We start from the raw sequence: 22,580 nt of genomic DNA, 5'->3' as shown, positions 1-22,580 counted from the left end.
AGCATACGCGCGAGGCAATTTCCTCGGGCATTAAACGGCCAGTTTAGACGTGCCTCGCGCGCGCCGCCTCGGCCGAGGCACGTCTACACTGGCCGTTTTGTGCTCGAGGAAATTGCCTCGCGCGCATGCTTGCTCTGTGTGAACCCGGCTTGGATTATGCTCCTGGAAAGGGGTTTTACCAGCTTTTTATCAGAAAATATTTAACAACATTCTTGTAAAATAAAACATTAACCAAAATGCCCTTTGCCAACACGTTTGTTGAATACGTTGGCGAACACAACCCTATAAATTTATTATAAGCCGGTGTGTTGTATCGCGAAATTATAAGGACTGATAATTATTGTACATAATGTGTCAAATATTGAACTTGAGAATGAACAAATCGTCTCATATTTATTAATATTTTATTTTTTCGTAGATGATAATTTGTTAGAGTGAGTGAATGTTGTTGACATAACGATGGTTGATTATTTTTAATTGTAACATCTTAGCATTATTTAGTTTGTGTTTCAATGGGTACATTTGTTTCTTCAAGTCTTACATAACCTTTCATCGATATCTCTCACACGCCATCTTCAGGATCTTTAGTTAAAAACGTAGTTACCTAGATGATTAGCTTGTGTGATGACGTCTCTAGACGTTTTTGGCGTGTGGAAAAGGTTAAAAAAAGGGTTTTAAAAATACAAGTAACTTCTTCAATTATGGCGGCAATGTTGTGTGTGAAGACAAAAGCAGTTACGCAACAGATAAAATGGAATTATTTCGCTGTGGTTGGACTTTACGGTCCCTTTTACACTGGGTCGTATTTCGCTTTTGATTGTTTTCCGCGATGATCACAGTAAACTCTTTGAATATAATAAATTTTAACTCGTGGAGCCAACATCAGGCGGTCTAGCATGAGTTGCGTTCTCGCGCGCGACTCCATACATCAAGCGCGACTTCAAGTATGGACTCGCGCGCGAGAACGCAACTTAGGGCTCATATAGACGATGCGAGAACTCGCATGCGAGTTTCATTACATTGCGGCTTTTGATCCGTCGGTTGAATTGGACGTAACCAACAGTCCGCAATGTAACTAAAATCGCATGCGAGTTCGCACGCCGTCTAAATCAGCCCTTACGCTATGACCTACGCTACGCTAGACCGCCAGAGCACCAAATGTATCCATGGAAACGCGTTTACCATTGACCTCATGCATCATATTAGCGCTTCTACAGCGGGGCAACGACTAGATTATTGTAAATTAATTGTAAACGACTCTAATAAGATTAACTGTACACATTTTTATTTTGTAATAATTCCCTTTCTGACAGTGAGATGTGGCCTTAAACTAGGTACATTTGCTGTTGTTAATATGTAAATAAAAGTTGAAATATTGTAAATAATAAAAATATAAAATTATATGTTTTTTGCTATAAATATGTCTATTATTTTTCGACCTTCTTATAGATTATTTTTTGCTAGCCCAGTTCTAGACGCAAAGCAAGTACATTCCATCTATTAACATTTCAAGTGATCGAACTATCCAGCGTACGTAAGTGGTAGCACCCGCCTCGAATGGAATTACCTCATCCCGCCGCGGCAGATTGACACGCATTGATACTAAACTTATGACATGTGTGCATATAAACACTAAAACGATTTCCATGGTGTCCGCTCTGTGGAATATTTATACCTACATCTAGCCAGCGCAGCACGAGTATTGCGTGCACACTGAGAACTCCCCGCCCACGGTCTGTGCGTATGTCGGCTGGTCGGGCGTGGGGTTCTTTCTGTAGAACGTTTATACCTACATCTAGCCAGCGTAGCACGAGTATTGCGTGCACACTGAGAACTCCCCGCCCACGGTCTGTTCGTATGTCGGCTGGTCGGGCGTGCGGTTTTTTCTGTAGAACGTTTATACCTACATCTAGCCAGCGTAGCACGAGTATTGCGTGCACACTGAGAACTCCCCGCCCACGGTCTGTTCGTATGTCGGCTGGTCGGGCGTGGGGTTCTTTCTGTAGAACGTTTATACCTACATCTAGCCAGCGTAGCACGAGTATTGCGTGCACACTGAGAACTCCCCGCCGACCGGCTGTGCATATGTCGGCGGGTCGGGTGCGAGGTTATTCTTCCTGTAAAACGTTTCTCTCAGGAGCGCACAGCGGCCGTGGTGGACGTCCTTCACGGGCAAGCGGCTCGACTTCTGCTGCCAGCCGTAGTCCCAGCTCGATACCACGCGGAAGTAATATCTGGAACATTATGATTCAATTGATTTGGTAATATCAAGTTTTTTTTGGGCGATTTATCTACAATGCAATGAAGTATTTTTTAATTTAATACCTTTCTAATATCTCCAATCTCCATGCAAAGTAAGCGATTGTTGCGTTCGTATGGAGGTTCATACAGGTACCTACACATATCATCATCATACAGTACGATTCCCACTGAACGGGCGGAGTCGGAGTCCATTTCACATTTATATGGCCGCAAGCCGGTCGGCTCCGCGCGGACTCCGTCGCTTCTGCCATACATAGTGTATAGGCGCTTGCGGTGGCTTGGGCATGTGCAGCGTATGGATAGCACTCGTTTGCCTAGGCAGATTATGTTGAGCCAGATAGCATTTCAAAAGCGCCGCATTGGACGTCCCTTGCTGCGTTTTAAGGACTGCGCGAAACGCGACATGGTCGCTTTTGATATCGATAGTATTCGATAGGGACACTTGGGAGGAGCTCGCGTCAGATCGCGATGGATAGACGGGGAACCATCGCGAAAGGTCGCGATATCCACGACAACGCATGGTTCCAAAACCTTGCCCGAAAACGCGCAAAGAGGCACAATCCACCTGATGATGCCTGGCTCCCTGCTTCAGCTGCCATAAATGCGGTCGCAAATGCCGGTCCCGCATTAGCTTATACAGCCACGAGAGACGTTGTTCCTTGCTTACAGACGCTGCATAAATCATCTATCAAGATGTTAAGGGCCCTGATATATATATATAGTGTATAGGCACATTGAATATTAGGGTGGGTCATTTTTACTTTTTTTTAATTTATAAAAAAAGTATTAAGTAGTTATCCTTCGGGCACAGTTAAAAAAAGGTGCTATTTGGTAATTAATTATTGCACGTATTTTTATTTTATTTTTAGCTTTAATTTTACTGCCTCCGGATTTTAGTCAAAGTTTTTGTTAAATGTATGGACATTGTGAAAAAAAAAAAATGTTTCTTTTTGCGAGCTATTTTTTATTTATTTATTGGCTCTGAACCCTTACCATGCTATTTCGAGCTAATAATGGTATAACTTTTTAGCTAAAGTTTGAATAAAGAGACGATACATAAATATACTCCGCAGACCATACAAAATATAACAATATTCATATGAAAACTTTGAAATGGATCCGGAGTAGGGATTGCAATCCGGTCCGGCGGATCCGGTAATCCGGCCGGATCCGGCACTTTTTAGGAGCTACCGGATCCGGTTGAAATCACCGGATCCGGACCGGATCCGGGAAAATAGAAAAAAGACCGCACGCAGCACCCACTGCGCGTTTTAAGTGAGAAAAAGGCAACGGATAGAAGAAAGAAGTTAAACAGAATAAAGAACGAATGAAAAAATCCAAATTTAGTAAAATAAGAAGATATTTAATATGACGATGATTGAGAACAGAAGAGGATTTCCTCTTCTTTCATATTAGTGGCACGAATCGGCACGATACGACGATTACTTAAATAATTAGAAGTAAACATTATTAAAGGATGGAGATGCCATGGAAGGCATTTGTAACGACCGGTCTGGCCTAATGAGAAGTGACCATTCAGTGACCCTGCCTATGAACTATGAAGCCAATGGTCCTGGGTTTGAATACCGGTAAGGGCATTTATTTGTGTGATGAACACAGATATTTGTTCCTGAGTTATGAGTGTTTTCCACGTATATAAGCATGTATTTATCAATATACTATACGTATATATATCGCCGCCAAGTAGTACTACCTAAAGCTAGCTAGTACCCATATTACAAGCTTTGCTTGGTTTGGGGCTACGAGTAGGTCGATCTGTATAAAATTGTCCCCAAATATTTATTCATGAATTATTTATTTATTTGTGATTTAGGCTATAAAACTATTTTCACGGATAAAAAATGAAAGCAAGATAATATTGGAACGCATTTCATACAATTTTGGTTAAAAGTAAAATATCTTGTTACTAGAATGGATGTCAGCGTTACAAATAATTCCATCAAAGAACAGTTAAGTACAAAAACTTGTCGTTTCAAGGAGTTCCATCCCATAATTATCCCATTAACAGGCTTTGGAATGTAATCAAATTTATATTTTTATTGTAAACGTATAAATTTGAGCAGAATGTGAATGATTAAATATAATAAAATTAATAAATGACTTAGATTTCATATTTTATTTTTAAATTGAGATTGACTATGTGACATTTTTTAATACTTAGTTTTATTTTATTGTTAAAAAGTTATTTCTTATTAACTTCAAATTGTTGTTTTATGAATACATTTGTTGTAAAAATACCCTTTGTTTCTCATATAACGCATAAAACTTGAAAAATATGCCATTTAATTAACTTTAATATCCTTATACCTAACCGGATCCGGTCCGGCCGGATCCGGCCGGATTGAGGCCAAAATCCGGCCGGATCCGGCCGGATTGAAAATCAATCCGGTTTGCAATCCCTAATCCGGAGACAGAAAATGAATTCCGATTACAGAATAATCTGAAATACTGTTTATTGGCATTATTACGCAACTTTTTGTAACTGTGCCCGAAGGATAACTAATACTTTTTTTTTCTCCATACACGAGTGACCCACCCTATTGAATATGCGCTCTGGCGCGGCCCGACTCCAGCATTAGTATGATAAAGAAATTCGTTGTTTGACCTTGTTCCATTTACAACTTTCGCCCAACGTTTAACCTTTTCGACGCCGTGTCAAACACAAAAGCTGTCACTCGGACGCCACGTCACCGAAAAATCAAAACTGAAATTGAACTTTATATGCATATGCACGTAGGTCTATGTTGCTCTGTGGTCTAGTGTCCAAAAGGTTAAGCCAAGACAAAGTTGCCGGATGACCAGCGGTGGAACAAAAATGGGTTTTGATAACATTAAAGTTTTTTCTTTTTTGATATGTTATTGCATGCATGTTAAATAACATTTATGTAAAATATTAGAAAATTATAGGTGGAGCGTTCGGCCATATTTAAATATTTCAATTTTGCTAAATAACTATGTAAATATAAAATTAAAGTTACAAAAAACTGTAACATGTTCAATAACACTTTAATTTATTCACAATATTAGGTTTTTAGAAATCTGGAACAGCTGCTTTCTGGTGAACGTAAAAACACGAATTACTTTGTCAATAAAGAATTAAAGTAGCTGATATTGTAAAATTACGATATTATCTATCAACTTAGTATACTTGTAAAAAATTAGAAATGTAGACAATGTGCTTGTCTAGATATTGATTTCTGGTTAAGCAGTATAGCCAATATTGAATTAAAGTTTGTAGAGTTAATATTACACGGTCATAATAAAGATCTTAGTTCCCACACAAAATATTAGAAATATAAAATCACGGCGACACTAAATACTGATACGTAAGTATGCATTCCGCGCTTTTAATGAGTTACATTTCAAACGCGCGGCGTTTTCGCGCGCCGCGCTGTGCGCCGTGGCAGGAGGCAGCGATCGACGGTGGCGGGCTAGCGATTAGCGCGGTGCCCGTAAAAAATACGCAAAACGTTTATAAAATTATTATCAATGGTAAATAGTTATATTGTTAATAGTAGGTACACTAATGGAAACTTACCTACACTTATTTATTTCTATATGTACTAGGGATTGCCCGCGGTTTGGTTTACGTAGAATTCGTTATCGTGTTAAGTATAGAAATAATAGATACATTTGAAAATTATTTTAGGTGCATTGTCATACAGATAACCACCCTTGTTAAAGTATTCTTCAAATTCAATAGACAGGTGTCATTTCAATATAATTTTGCGTAATTTGGCGCTTTTAGGTTATAAATGACTAGCGACATATATTTTTTGTTTAAGAGCGATATCCGATATATATATCTCCGATAATATTTACCTTATCATTTAAATCAATTTCAAACTAACGTTATTCAATATTTATCATTTTAAAGTCAATTTTACCAACCAACTGAGCTTTACGAGTATACCTACGGAAACAACTCAAAATTTGCATCAAATTAAATGCCACTCTTCTTATCCGTTTCGAACAATCAAGAGGGCCTTTACGAGCTGATGTAGTGAAAATTTTATTTAACCCTCGTCCCTTGAAACCTTCACTACGCTCGAGGTTCAACTTTACGAACCACTCGCTACGCTTGTGGTTCAATTTTAGAATGTTTCGCTTGTTTGGGTATCAATATTAGCATGATTAATCAACAAATTTTCCCCTTGTAAAACAAATAAATAAGGTAGGTGAGGTGCAGGCATATGAGGCCCGGCGGGTAACAAGGCCCAGAGCATTCAAAAATAGCAGTTGCTCCCTATTATTCTGAATTTGTACTTGTTGCTAAGAAGATCCACTGTCAGTGCAGGTAAAAAGGTCCAGTCCCGGGCCTTATTGAACGTATGAGATGAAATAATAGATTAAAATATTTTTAGATAATTTTGAATATTTTTAATCTCTCATTAATAAGGCCGATTTGAAGAAACTTCTATGAAATTATGACTTATAAATAACACCTTCACTGCGTGGGCTGTCCAAATCGCTGCAGACTTTTCTTGGTCTAACTCTAATAATGTTTCACTTGCTTTATTGACCTAAAGACGTTTTAAAGAATCAAAAAGTCTAATAACATTTAGACACTTATACTTTTTAAAGGCAGTAACTACTTACTTATATAGGTAACTTTTTTTATTAATACATAGGTAGTTATTTACGATAGAAGTGCGAAAAATTGAAATTTTGCAACGAATGACGAATTTTAAAACACGGCCAAAGGGAGTGATTTAATGTGCTTATTATAGCACCGGTGTCGTAATGTAGCACCACCCAAGTAACACAAAACTCACAAAAGTAGCTGAATATTGTTTGAATAATAGAGCATTCCGTACTGTATGCTGAATAAGGCAGGGTTGGGCAGTATTTCAATTACATGTATTTGAAATACGTATTTGAAATACATTTTTGTATTTTGTATTTGTATTTCAAATACTACCTGGAAAAGTATTTTGTATTTGGTATTTCAAATACTGCACTCACATGTATTTTGTATTTTGTATTTCAAATACTTCAAGCATCAAAATACATTTCTACAAAATACATTTTTACAAAATACATTTTATTAAATTCTATAATCCTAAAATGGAACGTTTATTTAAATATAATGTACGACTTGTACGAGGGCAAATACAATGCGCGAGCTATTCTGCGCGGAAGTTTTCGTCAACAGCCAGGGTATAGGGTCATTGCAGTAGTTTCCGTGCATGCTCTAGTTTTAGACTACTTAACGGATAAGCAAATAATATATTTCATTTTTAATTTACTACTTGCGAAATATAATTTTGATATCATCATCATCAGCCTACTCTCGTCCACTGCTGGACATAGGCCTCTCCTATTGCACGCCATTGAGCACGATTTGCGGCAACTCTGATCCAGCTCTTGCAAGCCGCCTTGCGAAGGTCATCGCTCCATCTAGTCTGAGGGCGTCCTACGCTACGTTTGCCGATGCGCGGTCTCCACTCGAGAACTCGTCTACCCCAACGGTTATTGTTTCTACGGCTAATATGACCGGCCCACTGCCACTTCAGCTTGCTAATCCGGTGGGCTATGTCGACGACTTTAGTTCTCTGACCGATGACTTCATTTCGAATACGATCCCTCAGAGAGACTCCGAGCATAGCCCTTTCCATAGCTCGCTGAGCGACTTTGAATTTATGGACCAGTCCTGGACTGGTCCATAATTTTGATATGTAGACAGACATACAGGGTGTCCCCTAAGTGACACGTCACAGTGACACTGGAGGTAGACCAGGCCAAGAGTACCCAAACCAACTTAACATGACCCCAGTAAAAGTGGCACGGTTTTCGAGTTATAGTCAAATTAAGGTTTTTCATGAATTTTGACCGTTTTTAACATTGTTAGTGCCAGTGTGCACTCCGAAAGGCCTCGAAGTTAGTTATGTATACAGTATCATGAATAGTTAATTAAGATAACAGAATAGGTATTTTGTCGATAAACAATGTAAAATGCAAAAAAGTGCTGGTTTAATCTTGAATTAAATTCACAGCCAAACATTAATTTCGACTTTGACCACCTATCGTGAAAACAAATTACTAGTAAAGTAATGTGCAAATAACGTCAAACTATTGATCATGTTATGCAGATTCAAAAATGGTATGACACATGTACCTTCCTGCAATAAAATAGGAATTATTATCATCTTTCGAAAGCCTCATAAAAAATAAGTTAAAACTAGGAAATCTGCCATCCGTTGCTACTTAGTAAAAATAACGATTTATGTTAAGATTTATGTAACTCTGGATACGGAAATAAAAAAACGCCTATTAAGTATTTGCCGAATGCCTAAAAGAAAAAGATGGAAAATGGTTATCTCCCTTTTTAAGGATATCATTGAGTTGATAAAGGTTCAACGAAAATAAAATACTGCAGGTTGAAGTTTAATCAATTTATTAAAATAATTTTATTTTACAATAGGAGCTCGAATTGTTTTTCCCCGGCTCGTATGTACGCTTGGCACCGTCTTGTAAAACTTCAAGTTAATTTTCTTAAATAAATTTCGGATATGTTTCGTGCTGCCTCGAACATGCCGCCGTAGTTCCTCTTGGTACGCTATTGGCTTGGAGTAAAATTTATCTTTTAAGTATCCCCAATAAAAAATCGAATGGGTTTAGGTCCGGGGAACGTTAGGCCGTGCCACTGGTTCCAGTCGGCCGATCCATTGAAGCTGGAACCACAGCAAGATGGCTGCCCAGAACACTACGCTCGCGATGTCCGCGACCACCTAACACAGAAATTTCCAGATGGATCAGCCGATTGGGACCAGTGGCATGGCTACCGCGTTCCCCGGACCTAAACCTATTAATTTTTTTTCATTGGGGATGCTTAAAAGTGCTTAAAAGAAAAAGTTTACTCCAAGCCAATAAGGTCCCAAGAGGAACTACAGCGGCGTATGTTCGAGGCAGCACGAAACATATCCGAAATTAATTTAAGGAAATTAACTTGAAGTTTTACAAGACGGTGCCAAGCGTGCATACGAGCCGGGGAAAAACAATTCGAGCTCCTATTGTAAAATAAAATTATTTTAATAAATTGATTAAACTTCAACCTGCAGTATTTTATTTTTTTGAACCTTTATCAACTCAATGATATCCTTAAAAAGGGAGATAACCATTTTCCATCTCTTTCTTTTAGGCATTCGGAAAATACTGAATAGGCGTTTTTTTTATTTCTGTATCCAGAGTTACATAAATCTTAACATAAATCGTCATTTTTACTAAGTAGCAACGGATTGCAGATTTCCTAGTTTTAACTTATTTTTTATGAGGCTTTCGAAAGATGATAAGAATTCCTATTTTATTGCAGGAAGGTACATGTGTCATACCATTTTTTAATCTGCATAACATGCTCAATGGCTTGACGTTATTTGCTCATTACTTTACTAGTAATTTTTTTCCACGACAGGTGGTCAAAGTCGAAATTAATGTTTCGCTGTGAATTTAATTCAAGATTAAACCAGTACTTTTTTGCATTTTACATTGTTTATCGATAAAATACCTATTCTGTTATCTCAGTTAACTATTCATGATGCCGTTTACATAAAAAAAACTAACTTCGAGACCTTTCCGAGTGCACACTGGCACTAACAATGTTAAAAACCGTCAAAATTCATGAAAAACCTTAATTTGGCAATAACTCGAAAACCGTGCCACTTTTACTGGGGTCATGTTAAGTTGGTTTGGGTCCTCTTGGCCCGGTCTACCTCCAGTGTCACTGTGACACCTTGTATATATTGTTTCGACATTAAGGATTGAAATCAGTCCAAATTTGTGCAGCAATGTAGGTTTATATTCAAATTTCGTCAAGTGGACGAAAACTAGCGCAATGACCCTATACGTTTTTAGGAAAGGATATTCGTTAAAAAAACTAAATGATTAAACAAAAAAATTGATAGGTATTTTGTATTTTGTATTTGAAATACATTATTTTAAACACTGTAATTTGTATTTTGTATTTCAAATACCCGTCACCAAAGTAATTTGTATTTGGTATTTCAAATACTTTTAAAAATGTATTTTGTAATTTGTATTTGAAATACGTGGAAGCCAGTATTTTGCCCAACCCTGGAATAAGGTAGCTGTATAACGTCTGTATAAGCGCTTATACAGACGTTATACAGAAGGTTTGGGCGCAAAGTGGGCTAGCCTACGCCGCTTATTACTGAATAACAGTAATGTAATAGCTGTATAAGTGTGTGCCCACACATTGAATCGCTGAATAACACTTGTATAGAGGCTGTCAAAAGCTTCTATACCGCTTTTCTAAACCAAAGTTATCCAGCTTTGTATAGAATGACTCAGTTAGTCACACGTTATGCAGCTTTTGGTTCAAAAGTGCATTGTTACAGAAAATATATTCAGCTATTTGTGTATGATTTGTCTTCCATTTTAATTTGTGAACTCGTGTCAAAGTGTAGTGTCTGAAGTGAATACAAAATAAGGAGGACATTACCCATAAGTATATTGATTTGATGTTTACATAACATCAATTTCATTGCGCATGCGACTTTACTGTTAATATATATATACATTTTATTTAAAATTTTAAAGCGCCGCGTAAATAATGCACTGTTTAGAAAGTAAATATAGAAAATGTAGTACTCCACTTTTAAATTTGTAATTTTTTTGCGGTGTTTAGATGTTTTAGTGATAGAAAATGTACTTTAACAAGTTATGCTACGATAAAACTAGTTTTATAAATGAATATAAATGGGTTTTTCAGTTCATTTTAAATTCCTATTTAATTTTAGAGGTTAGAATATGAGCAACCGTAATGGCGTCCGACTGTGCTGAATATAAGCTGCTGCCACAGCTATTATGTGCTAAATTTCTGAATAGGCATTCACATTATTCGCGTTACTAAGCTACATGTTAGATAATAATGGTTTTAGAACAACAAGTTTTGAATAACATCAGTATAATAGTAATTGTTTTCGCAATCTTAAAGCATATTAGGGTTCTATACACAAATGGTAAAAACCACATAGATCCTCACTAGTTTGATGAGAAGCATTATAGGTATTTAACACGGGCAATATTCAATCCTACTTCCTACTAATATTATAAACGCGATATAATATTTAAGTTATATGATAAATCTGGGGGCACGGCAGACTACACAGTTATTTTTTCCGTTATCAGTTCCGACAAATATGTAGTAGGTAAAGGTATACGCAAAGATGTACGAAGTGAGTACGAAGATGTGTATAGTATGAGTATGGTGTGGTTACGAGTATGGTATGAATATGAATATGGTATAGGTGCGAAGGTGCGGGTATATTAGTAGCGGGTATCACGGGTATGAGTACAAGTATAATTTGGTATGGGAAGTATTGTTTAGGTATGAGTACGAGTATAGTGTGGGATGGGTATGAGTAGACCCACTTGAAACCTAAAAACAGTCCGTTCAAAATCGATAGGAGAACCGATTTCGCTATATTTTAATGGGGGTGATTATTTTATTTTTCACATACCCAGTCCAGTCTACAAGTTTTTAATGCAACAATATCAATAACTAGCATTTGCCACCTTGTTTGCAAACTAGCAACAACCTTAAATGGCCATTGGTAAACTTTATCTCGTTGCAGTAAGGTATGCAAATGGTCAGTTAACAGTGTTTACGATGGTAGCTAGCAATTGTTTTACGTCATTAAAACGACAATGCATCTTGTGTAAAATAACCAATCGAAGAGAATTGTTAAGAGAACTAAACCTCGATTTTTTAAATAATGGTTGGATTAAAGAATAAATACGCAAGATGTGTTCAAAATAAAATAAAAACACGCTCAAGCTCAAAGCAAACAGGCTCAAGTAGCACTGTTGACCGTGTATAAACTTATAAAGCTACGGAACCGTCTCCACCGCGCATTTGTTGATACTAAGCAGTAGTTTGAATAGCGCTGCTCATTGCGTTCATTTTGCAGCTTTTAGCAAGAAAATATAGTATATGTGTACTAAAATCGCTATAACTTAAGTATAAGTGTTGTTTTAGTATTTATTATTCAGACGTTATGTCTATAAAAGCCATAACTAACCCATATATGCAGCTACTGAATAACAAATAATATGTGGATTTCATTACAGCTTCCAGTAATAGCGTCCACCTTTATTCAAAAACTAGCATTAAAACAGAAACTGCAACCGCTTTTAAACAGTTGAAAGTCTTCACCGAGGCTTCTTTTCAGCATTTAGTAGCCACTATCACATTTTTCTTAATATTGTCTGCTTAATATCTCACGACACAAAATATATACAGCTAATTGCTGCTAATGCTGCTATTATGCAGCTTTTAGTAACCACAAATGTTTTAAGCTGAATAATGTCTGACTAACTGTGTAAGAAATAAGTATTATTCAGCTTTAATATGCAAAACCGATACTATGCAAAATTTATTCAGCATTTAGGCCCCACTAGGCCCACATATTTTCTTATTCCGAATTTAGTAATTTCCACCGCTTATACACAAAATTTATGCAATCTTAATTTGAATAAGATGATAACTTTACTCTATTATCCTGCTTGTGTGTTACTTGGGCAGGGCCCTATTTCACCAACGTGACATTGTTGCTGACGTCACAGGCATCCATGGGCTACGGTTATAGCTTACCATCGGACGGGCCTTATTCCTATTTGTCACTATCATTGTATTATTAAAAAAAAACTTTATTATATCGGCAAAAAACAGGTATCTTTCTTGTGATGTTTATGATGATAATGATGACAATTGACACAAGATTTCAAAGAACTTTCGGTAATTCATGACAGTAAATGAGTTCTGTGTCGGAATTTCGTGGCAACTGTCGTATTTCTTGTGACAATTGTCCAAGTCCCAGCCCCCCCTTTGCTACAGTCCAACCCAAAAGGCACCTTAGGTCGGCGCTTACGTCATTATTACCGGCGCCCTAATACTAATGAAATGAAAATGAAATGAAAAATATTTATTTCGAGCAACTATGGACTCATACAGATTTGTTAGTAGACTTACGTTCCTAATGTTAGTACCTAATTAACTATTACAATATATATACACTGCTGGAAACATGCATTTCGCAGCAGTGTCTCATATACGGGCAGTCAAGTCTGTCCGCTATCACACACAGGATAGGGTTGGGGCTGGCCCGCACCCGGCGCACCAGGGATGTGCATCGTGCAAACTAATGCGGTGCTACGCGACGTAAGCGCCGACCGCCATATTCAACGTGGTTTGTCACATAGTACCCTGTAAAGGTATGATTCCAGGGATAAAAAATATGTTATAACGTTATCCAGCGTATAATGGAATTCATAAAAGTTTTTCTTTATAATTACTACAAGTAAATTTGTTCATATTTGCATATTATTAAAAAGGTAAATGAAAAGTAATTGAGTAATTTAATTACTAATTAATGTAATCACAATTGCAAATTACACAGAAAAATTAATTACATGTAATTAAATTTTATGTAATTAAATTACAAAACATATTAATTACATGTAATTAAATTACACGAGTAATTAATTACATGTAATTAAATTACACGAGTAATTAATTACATGTAATTAAATTACACGAGTCATTAATTACGCCCAACACTGGTTGGTCGCAAACAATCACACCGCTCGTCTGATGGTAAGCGGTTACCGTAGCCTATAAAGGCCTGTGACGTCGGTAACAGTGATGTCGACAAATGTCGCACCTGTCACGTTGGTGGAATAGGGCCCAGATGTACAGTAAAAATCATGTTAAAAGATAATACTAACTGTTACGAATAAATATTTATACTGTAAAAAATTATCCCACCAAAAACATTTTCATGTAAAATGTTGCTAAGACGAAACCATAAGCCTAAGACTCGCACTGTTAAAAAGTTATCAGATCTCTTGTCGAGCCAAGCTTCAAACTCTACAAGCCCCTTCACTAACTCTACACCTTAGTCAAAATATGTGGCTTGGCTGTTTTGCTACCGCCACATGGGCATAAGGTGAAAAACTTATTATAATCATTATTTTTAGGGTTCCGTACCTCAAAAGGAATAAAACTGAACCCTTATAGGATCACTCGTGTGTCTGGCTGTCCGTCTGTCACAGCCTATTTGCTCCGAAACTACTGGACTAATAAGTTGAAACTTGTCTATAACCCAAAGACATACACTCGCGTGCAAAAGTATTGCATCACTTTGCATTTTTTCGTCCGCACCCAATATCTTTGTAATTCTATACCCGATTCTAAAAATGTTGGTATCAACTGAAAGCTTATAATGTAACGCATTAGAAAAATGGTAAATGCAATGAAATTTCGAATCTGAAGACTAAAAAAAATCAGAAAACTGAAAGTAGTCGCATAATGCTCCAAAAATAAATCAGGAAACTTAAGAATAAAAGTCATTTTTTTAATTCAATATCAATTATTATTATTAAATTAATACTTGTTATTGCCACCCACAGCCCTCCTTTCACAAACCAAGTGGTTTTTCATAGACCTAATTAATTTTGTAATGTGATGATGAGGAATAGCGTCACACTCCTCCAGTAAGGCCCCCTTCAGCTACTCAACATTAACCAGGGCAGGATTCCGCTTCCGAACCCTCCTTTTTAGGTAGTCCCACACCTGTTCAAGGGGGTTAAGGTCCGGGCTCATCGCTGGTCAGTCCATGGTGTCGATGCCCACTTCGAGAAGGTAGGCTGCGGTGGCCCTAGCGGTATGACACGGGACATTATCCTGCATTAGGATGAACCCCTCATCAAAAATACCGGCATAAGAAACACCATGTTCCTCCAGGATATCAGTGATGTACTTGGCAGCGGTCAATCCACTGTCACGGCCCCCGCCAGGCACGAAAACCAGCTGTGTCCGCCCGTCGTAGGAAATGCCGCCCCAGAACATTACGGATCCACCGCCATAGGCGACCCTTTCGGAGACGTAACATTGAGCGAACTGTTCTTCTGGCCTTCTGTAGACTCTTCCTCTTCGGTCACATCCATTCAAGCACATTCTGTACTCTGTCAAGAAGAGAACTGGGGTTCATTGCTCAATGGTCCAGTCCTTGTGATTTTCAGCAAACTCTCTTTAGGCTGTACGGTGTCGCGCCAGCAATATGGGCCCCGCTGCGGGCCTCCTGAGTGTTAAGTTCGCTTTCTTAAGTCTTCTTCTTATTGTCCACTCACTGGCAGCCACTCCTCGTACCTCACGTAGATGCTGCTGGATGTCAATGCTTGTATGGTGTCGATCTCGGAGAGATGTTGTGACAAAGAAGCGGTCGTCCCTCTCTGATGTACACTTTCTGCGGCTGCTTCTTGGTCTTTAAGTAAAGGATCCAGTCCCCTGGAACCTCTGGTAAACTCTGCAAACTGTAGATTGGCTTAAATTGAGCTTGGCAGCTACTCAACGTTGGCTACGCCCCGCTTGCAGGGGCTGGACGATTGGGCGGACTTCAGCTTCAGTGGTTTCCATTTTTTCAGGTCTTCTTCACGGGAAAATACGAGGAAATATGTAACGATCGACTTCTGATACGTGACTGATAACAAACCCTTCTCTACCCCCCGTTTTATAGGGGTCAAGGGTAGCGCAACTCGTGCGCGTGATAACGTGAAACCGCTCACAAATCGGAAAATGCCGATAATTTGAAAAATACTGAGCCGATTTCCATGTTTTTTTTACTTTTCGTAAAGCTGAAACTTCAAGGAACATGATTACATTTAAATAATTTAGCGAAATTAACCAGTTTACAAATATATTGGATGCGGACGAAAAAATGCAAAGTGATGCAATACTTTTGCACGCGAGTGTACATGTAAAATAAATATGTAATATAAATTTAAATAAAGGGGTCACTTTTGAGATGAATGATAAATAGAAGAAAAAAAACTATATCTTTGTTATATATCAAATGAAGGGGCTCATTTTAGAATTAGAATCTCAAATATATTTTTTTCATAATTTTAAAATAAATAGTTTAGAAGTTATTTAAGAAAACAGGCAAAAAATTAACATTACCCTTATCTCCGAAACTACTGGGTCTTTTTATTATGAAAAAAATACACATATTAGCTCTTTACCTATAGATGACAGGAAAACCTATTAGAAATGTGGAGCTAAGCGTGAGCAGGCCTATGGAACTCTCTGCGCGAGCTCGGATTAATACCTACGAATCTGCTCCCGTTCACGGTAGAAAAGCAAGCCAGTTGGTTGCCACACGCGCTCACGTACGCACGTCACCGCGCGCCGCACTGTCAATTTTTACGATAGTTACACGGACGGCGGGATTCGGGAAATGAATTAGAGATGCACTAGATAAGAAATAGTAAAGATATGTGACGTTCCACGGCAAAAGGTACCATTGCCCCGACTGAATATTGGAGTGGCGATAATAATAAGCGTAAGCGCCAGCCGCCATAAGGTACCTTTTGCCGTGGAACGTCACATATCTTTACTATTTCATATTTAGTGAAGTCTAACGGCGCGATATCTTAAAGTTCGAATCGCGCGGGTAGTAGGTACCTACCTACTATTGAATTTCTTTAATTAAACATGTAATGTTTAATATGTGTGACAAATGTATAGATTTAGATATCTATCTATTTGAAATAGGTAGTAAATTTTTAATTTATTTTGGTAAATGTTTATTTTAACGACAGTAAGTTTACACCGGAAAGTGCCTACTCATTTTTGCTCTGGTTAACTTATAATTAATTACCTTTATTCATGGGGTTTCTATTATTTTTCTTTACTATGTAACATTAATCTCTATCTGGTTTTAAATTACACGAAGTTTTAAAACTAATTCTTGCTGGGATTATTGCGCGGTTTATAAAACGGCGTAAACACTGCGGTTACTGCAGGGACATATGACCTTTTAAAATGACTATTTCGCAAACACTAAAGCATAATCGGAATATTAGGTATAATTTAAGATTTAGCTTTCCTTTTATTTCACTCCTCTGTTTAAGTGGGTATTTATTTATCATTTCTAAGCGTCAGCAACCCTAGCGTTGTGCCGGTGCGCGCGGTGCGGGGAGCGGCGCGTTGAAGGTCACTCCATTGTATTTTTGTGTAGGTATCAAAACGGTAGGTACTTGCGTTTTGTTAGAGAGATAAGTATCTGTTCGTAAGAACTATTGTATAATCTGTGGCGTGAGTCGGACTTAAGTACTTAGTTTTTGATCCGATCCCTACGGGTTTTTAAAAGACATTTTACTCACTTTTCACTAAAAAAACATATTGTTAAAAATTGTGTAATGTACGGAACCCTTGGAACGCGAGTCCGACTTGCACTTGGGCGGTTTTTTAATTATACATACAATAGTTCTTGTCGAAACGAAACGGCCGAGCTACATACTTTGACTAAGGTGTAGAGCTAGTGAAGTTAGGGCTTGTGGAGTTAGAAGCTTGGCAAGAGATCTGATAACTTTTTGCCAGTGCGAGCCTTATGGTTTCGTCTGGGCAACATTTTACATCAAAATGTTTTTGGTGGGATTTCACTTCTTTTTGTAAGTTGCTTATGACAATCTTCCATCCCCTAATTTAAAGGGTTGGGGGTGATTTACTATTAAAAATCCTGAAATAAGTATCTGGGGGCATCTGTTACACAATGTACTTCTTACTGATTCCCCATATAAACCCTTCACCCCGTAAGGGTAAACTTTGGGGTTGAAATCTGCCTTCAGCCCGTAAGGGTAAACTTTGAGGTTCAAATCTATTCTATATCCTTCCCCATAACAATACCTATCTACATACCAAATTTCAACTAAATCGGTTCAGCGATTATTGATTCCCCATACAAGATTAAACCCCCTCATCATCCCCTTAGGGATTAAAAAATTCAAGTTTTTGAATTTATTTGTTGTTTGTGTACTAAAACTATCTTACATATCAAATTTCAGCTTCTTAGAGGACTTCAGGAAGTACCCTAAAGGTATTGATAATCATCAAGTGAGTGAGTCAGTGACGAAATCGAAGTTTTTAGATATGAATAAAATCTAAAGTATAAGAGCTATGCAATTGATATGCTTAATAAGTCCGAGAACTTTGTTTATCTAGTATAATCCAACCCCAAGTTATGAGGGTTCCAAAAAACGACGAAGCGCTTCGAGAAAAGGTAGATAGTGCCCTTGCGCTTTGCTCGTCTTGGCGGGGGCACTGCCGTGCCCCCAGATGTTAAAACATAATAATAATAAAGCTTTATGTTTAGTGACTTTAGTTACCTACTATTTTCGCGTAAACTAGACAATTTTTATATCTTTAGTTAATAAGGCCCAAAAGAATTATTTTTAACTTATTATAAATATCCTCTTGTTGTGAAGTACCAAATATTGTTATTTGTATATGTATAACTCTTAAGTTAAAAACAATAAAATCTGTTATTGTCTACTGTCAAAATTATAATTTTTGCGGGATTAAGTAATACCCTGCTAGTGTTCAATAAGGCCCACAATAGGACTTTTATAAAAGGTATATTTTCCAAGAGTATCGTAATATTTTTATAACTATTTTGGTATAATGAAGAAACTTCAATAAATAAGATACCTATTTGAGTGAGTTTTTCATACTTAATATCCTGTTTATTAAAAAAAAAAAAACATTTTAATTTAAGGTGGGCCGTATATAGGCATATACGGCCGACACGGAATATACAATAAGGTGAGGTCACTTACCTTATTGTATATTCAATATGTATACGTGTAATATTGAGCAGTTGGTTTATAATATACATAATTATGATATTGACGTTGAATAGGACAGGACATGACAATAGGAACCAGAAATAGGTATAGTCGGTCAAACCAATTTGTCAGTAAATAAAAACAAAAAACTATATTCATCCTTTTCTTTTGGGTGCTAGTACTAGTGTAAGTCAAAGATAGTATGATGATTCTCTCTATGTTTGAAATGAGACAGTCCTTTGACAAACTATGGTAAAAAATAGTTGTGAATATCATGTACATTTTTATTACAATTTCGAAATTCAAATGTTCTTCCTAATCAACTCGGCCACTAAACTAACTGATAACTTGGTATCCGATCCGCTAACTCGGCGAATGAATCGCCAATTCGCCAACTCTCCGAGCCGAGTCAACGCTATCACACTGCTACTAAGGCCATTCAAAAATAAACCTTAATTCGAGAGCCCGAAGGTTCTTATATGACAAACAATACATTATGACTTAAAACTTTATGGGAAACAAAGGGACCCCTTTAATTTCACGTAATGTCCGCATCTAATTTATATATGTCCACAGTAAACAAACAAATGAATGATAAGAAAAGACAGACAGTGCTGTGAGCGGCAGGTGGGGCGAGGCGAGGGGCGAGGTATAGGTAGGCTATGATAGGGTCTCGGGCGCCGCGCCGGCGACACTGACGGACCAGCGCGGCGTATGTATGAATTTCGCGCCTTTTTAAATATATTTTACTATTACAATGCAAGCTACACACCGAAATTTCTTATTTTCCATAATATGGCTGCGTATATTATTTTATAGTAATAGACTTATTTTTACAGACTCTAATTCAATATTAGATATTATAGGACAAAAAACGCATATTAATTCTAAAGCATATATCTTATTCTTCTACATTTTTAGCTTGCCTATTAACTTAAGAATTTATATATGTTGTTGTGGATTTATTAAACTTTAATTCAATATCGACAAAATAATAAGCTAATTTGTAGTTTCACTAAGAAGCACGTTAAAAAAATTTCTAATAATTTTACATTATAAAGCGTCATACATATTATAAACGATGGAACTTAAACATTGCACTTTAATTCAATATTAAAAAATCATTACTAAAAATATATAAATACCTAATTTATATCTAACGCTCGTTCTAACTTTTCGTCATATTTTACAAATATGCTTAAAAATATGTCCCATGTCAGATAAGTATCACTTTTTCATCTTTAGAATTATCAAAACTTTTAGTGCAATAATCCGGCCCCACTATTGGTCTATTTAACGGTATTGAAAAAGGTTTTAAGTAGGTATTATTAGGTAACAGTACGGTTACCATCAGTTTGTCAGTGACATAAACGCCGTCGAGAACGTAATTTACTTTCTATACGTCCCGTTTGCACTAATATGCGAGTGCGAGCGAGATGTATAGAAAGTAAATTACGTTCTCGACGGCGTTTATGTGAGTGACAAACTGATGGTAACCGTACAGTTCTTTTACACTAACTTGTCTTCCGGTCCCTTCTTGTTCCTGGCCTTGAGGTACCGCTGGTCTGCATACTTCTCCGAGCTACCGTACAGGATGTCCAGCACTTCTGGCTCAACAGGCTTCATCATTTCGGCCTTCTCTTGTGGGGTCACGTCGTGAGGGGGCACTTCACGAGGTTTGTCACGGGGTTCATCCAAGATCTAGATTTGAGATAGAATTAAGTATATAAAAGAAGCATTTAGCCTAAACTGAACGATATGATTCCTTTTGAACGCGCGGTCCGTGTGCGGCGCGTCGTCATGAACCTTATAGGAACGCACGAAGGCTGATATTGAGCTGTCGCCGCGCGCGTCAGTTGACGTCTTTGATGATCTGAGCGTTTGTAGTGTGTTTACACAGAAGGTTGGAAACAAAAACTTACCGCATTAAGTTCCTTGGCCATAGCAACAGAAGTGTCTATATTCCGAGCCTGGTTCTCCTTGGCCTGTTCCAACACTCTCTGCAAGTTGTTGTAGTACCAGTTGCGAATGCGGCGTTTCGAGCGAACTTCCGCATCGAGATAAAACTCGAACGACATCTTGAACCTTTATATTCTTTATTTTAGACGTTGGCCTTTGTCACTAACTCTGGGTTATTGGAGTCAGTTTTAAGAAGGTAGGTAAATTGGGCAGGTTTCCACGATTTTGTTGGGGTTATCTTGCAGCAAACACTGGAAGTTAAGTTACGAGCTTTTAAATAAAATATGGTTGAAAGTTCTAGTAGTAGTAGTAGTAGTAGTAATCTGTTGAATTTTATAAGTTAAGGTGTAGGTTCCTGATCATTTTAGTTATAAAACACGTATCAATTTAGTTTATTTAATTTATATATATTATTTAATTTAGCTGCTATAAGACAAGAATTTTATTATGACAGGTAGCCCGAATGCCAAATGCCATAAATTTTTTGGAAACGTAACGTCCTCACAAAAAGTCTAAACGCAAAAAGTTTAAGGCTGATGAAAGACCGGCGGTCAGAAACCCACTAAAGATTTGCTAAAGATGGACAATTTTTTTGCGCAATGTATGCGTATCCCGTGTAGATAATAATCATCGAACTCTGTTTACACCGCTGAAGAGCTGTACTTGTTAAGACAGTTGTCCGACCGTCTTAACGTTACTTGTTAATTACTGGCGGTCGAACAGGTGTTTTAGGAAGCAGTAGAAGCAACAGAGGTGATCCATGGACATATATACAGTGTGGAAAGATAAGTCGGGCCCTGGAGGGAAACTACCTTAAATACTTAAGCTGGCTCATTTTACTTAAAGGAGACATTCCCTTATTTTTAAAAAGTAACAAAACTGCATTCAAACATTTTCTAAAACTCGCTTGCCTCGCCCGGGACTCGAACCGACTAAATATCCAAAAAATAAAAACTCGCAATTTTATTCTACTGGTCGATACAGTTAATGTTAATAATAACATTTCTCCAAGAAACATTAGGCCTTACACTCGTCTGTCGTACAAAATATCCATAAAATCTAATATTTAGTATTCAAGATTTTTTTAGACAAGCCAAATTGAAGAAAAATAGAAAAATACTTTGAATGCAGTTTTGTTTCTTTTTACAAATAAAGGAATGTCTCCTTTAAGTAAAATGAGCCAGCTTAAGGATTTAAGGTAGTTTCCCTCCTGGGCCCGACTTATCTTTCCACCCTGTATTACTTCGTAAGGACGTGCCTAACGAGCACTAAAAAGGGGGCCGCTACATGGGTGTGATAATCGCATTCATCACACCCCGGCGCTCCGACGTGTGGCGAATTGCGCAGTAGAAAGTTGTCACGCAGCATAACTTAAATGCCTCATTGCGTTGTAAAAGGGTGCAAAAACCATTATAGGAAGTGTAAGAAAAAAGATGGGATCTCATATCATCGGTAAGTAATTTCCAATTACGTTTATTTATTGCTTAAAACCAATTTTAAACGATAATTTTATTTCATTCTCACGCGCAACTGATGTTCACTCGTACGTCATAGCACTAATGCATTAACCTTGTAAGAACGTCATTTCTCTTTGTAGTAGAAGAGCCGGCCGCAAAATTTTTAACCGACTTGATACCACGATGAAATGCACAATGGTTTCCCAGAAAAGTTATGCTAAGTCCGAATTCGAAAGT

The 22,580-nt window shown here is 37.5% G+C and overlaps 1 protein-coding gene across 1 annotated transcript; it reads right to left on the bottom strand.

The window, feature by feature from the left end:
- Positions 1-387: 387 nt before the first annotated feature.
- LOC134798115 (protein SPMIP1-like) lies at positions 388-21,325 on the bottom strand. The gene is made up of 3 exons (XM_063770455.1): positions 20,850-21,325; positions 20,447-20,628; positions 388-2,234 (listed from the first exon to the last, which is right to left on the bottom strand). The coding sequence occupies exons 1-3, from the start codon at positions 21,003-21,005 to the stop codon at positions 2,024-2,026; spliced, it is 549 nt and encodes a 182-aa protein (XP_063626525.1). The 5' UTR covers positions 21,006-21,325; the 3' UTR covers positions 388-2,023.
- Positions 21,326-22,580: the final 1,255 nt, after the last annotated feature.

This window comes from Cydia splendana, chromosome 16, assembly GCF_910591565.1.
Source record: "Cydia splendana chromosome 16, ilCydSple1.2, whole genome shotgun sequence".
Classification (NCBI taxonomy): Eukaryota; Metazoa; Arthropoda; class Insecta; order Lepidoptera; family Tortricidae; genus Cydia; species Cydia splendana.
This window is presented reverse-complemented; position numbering and strand designations above follow the sequence as displayed.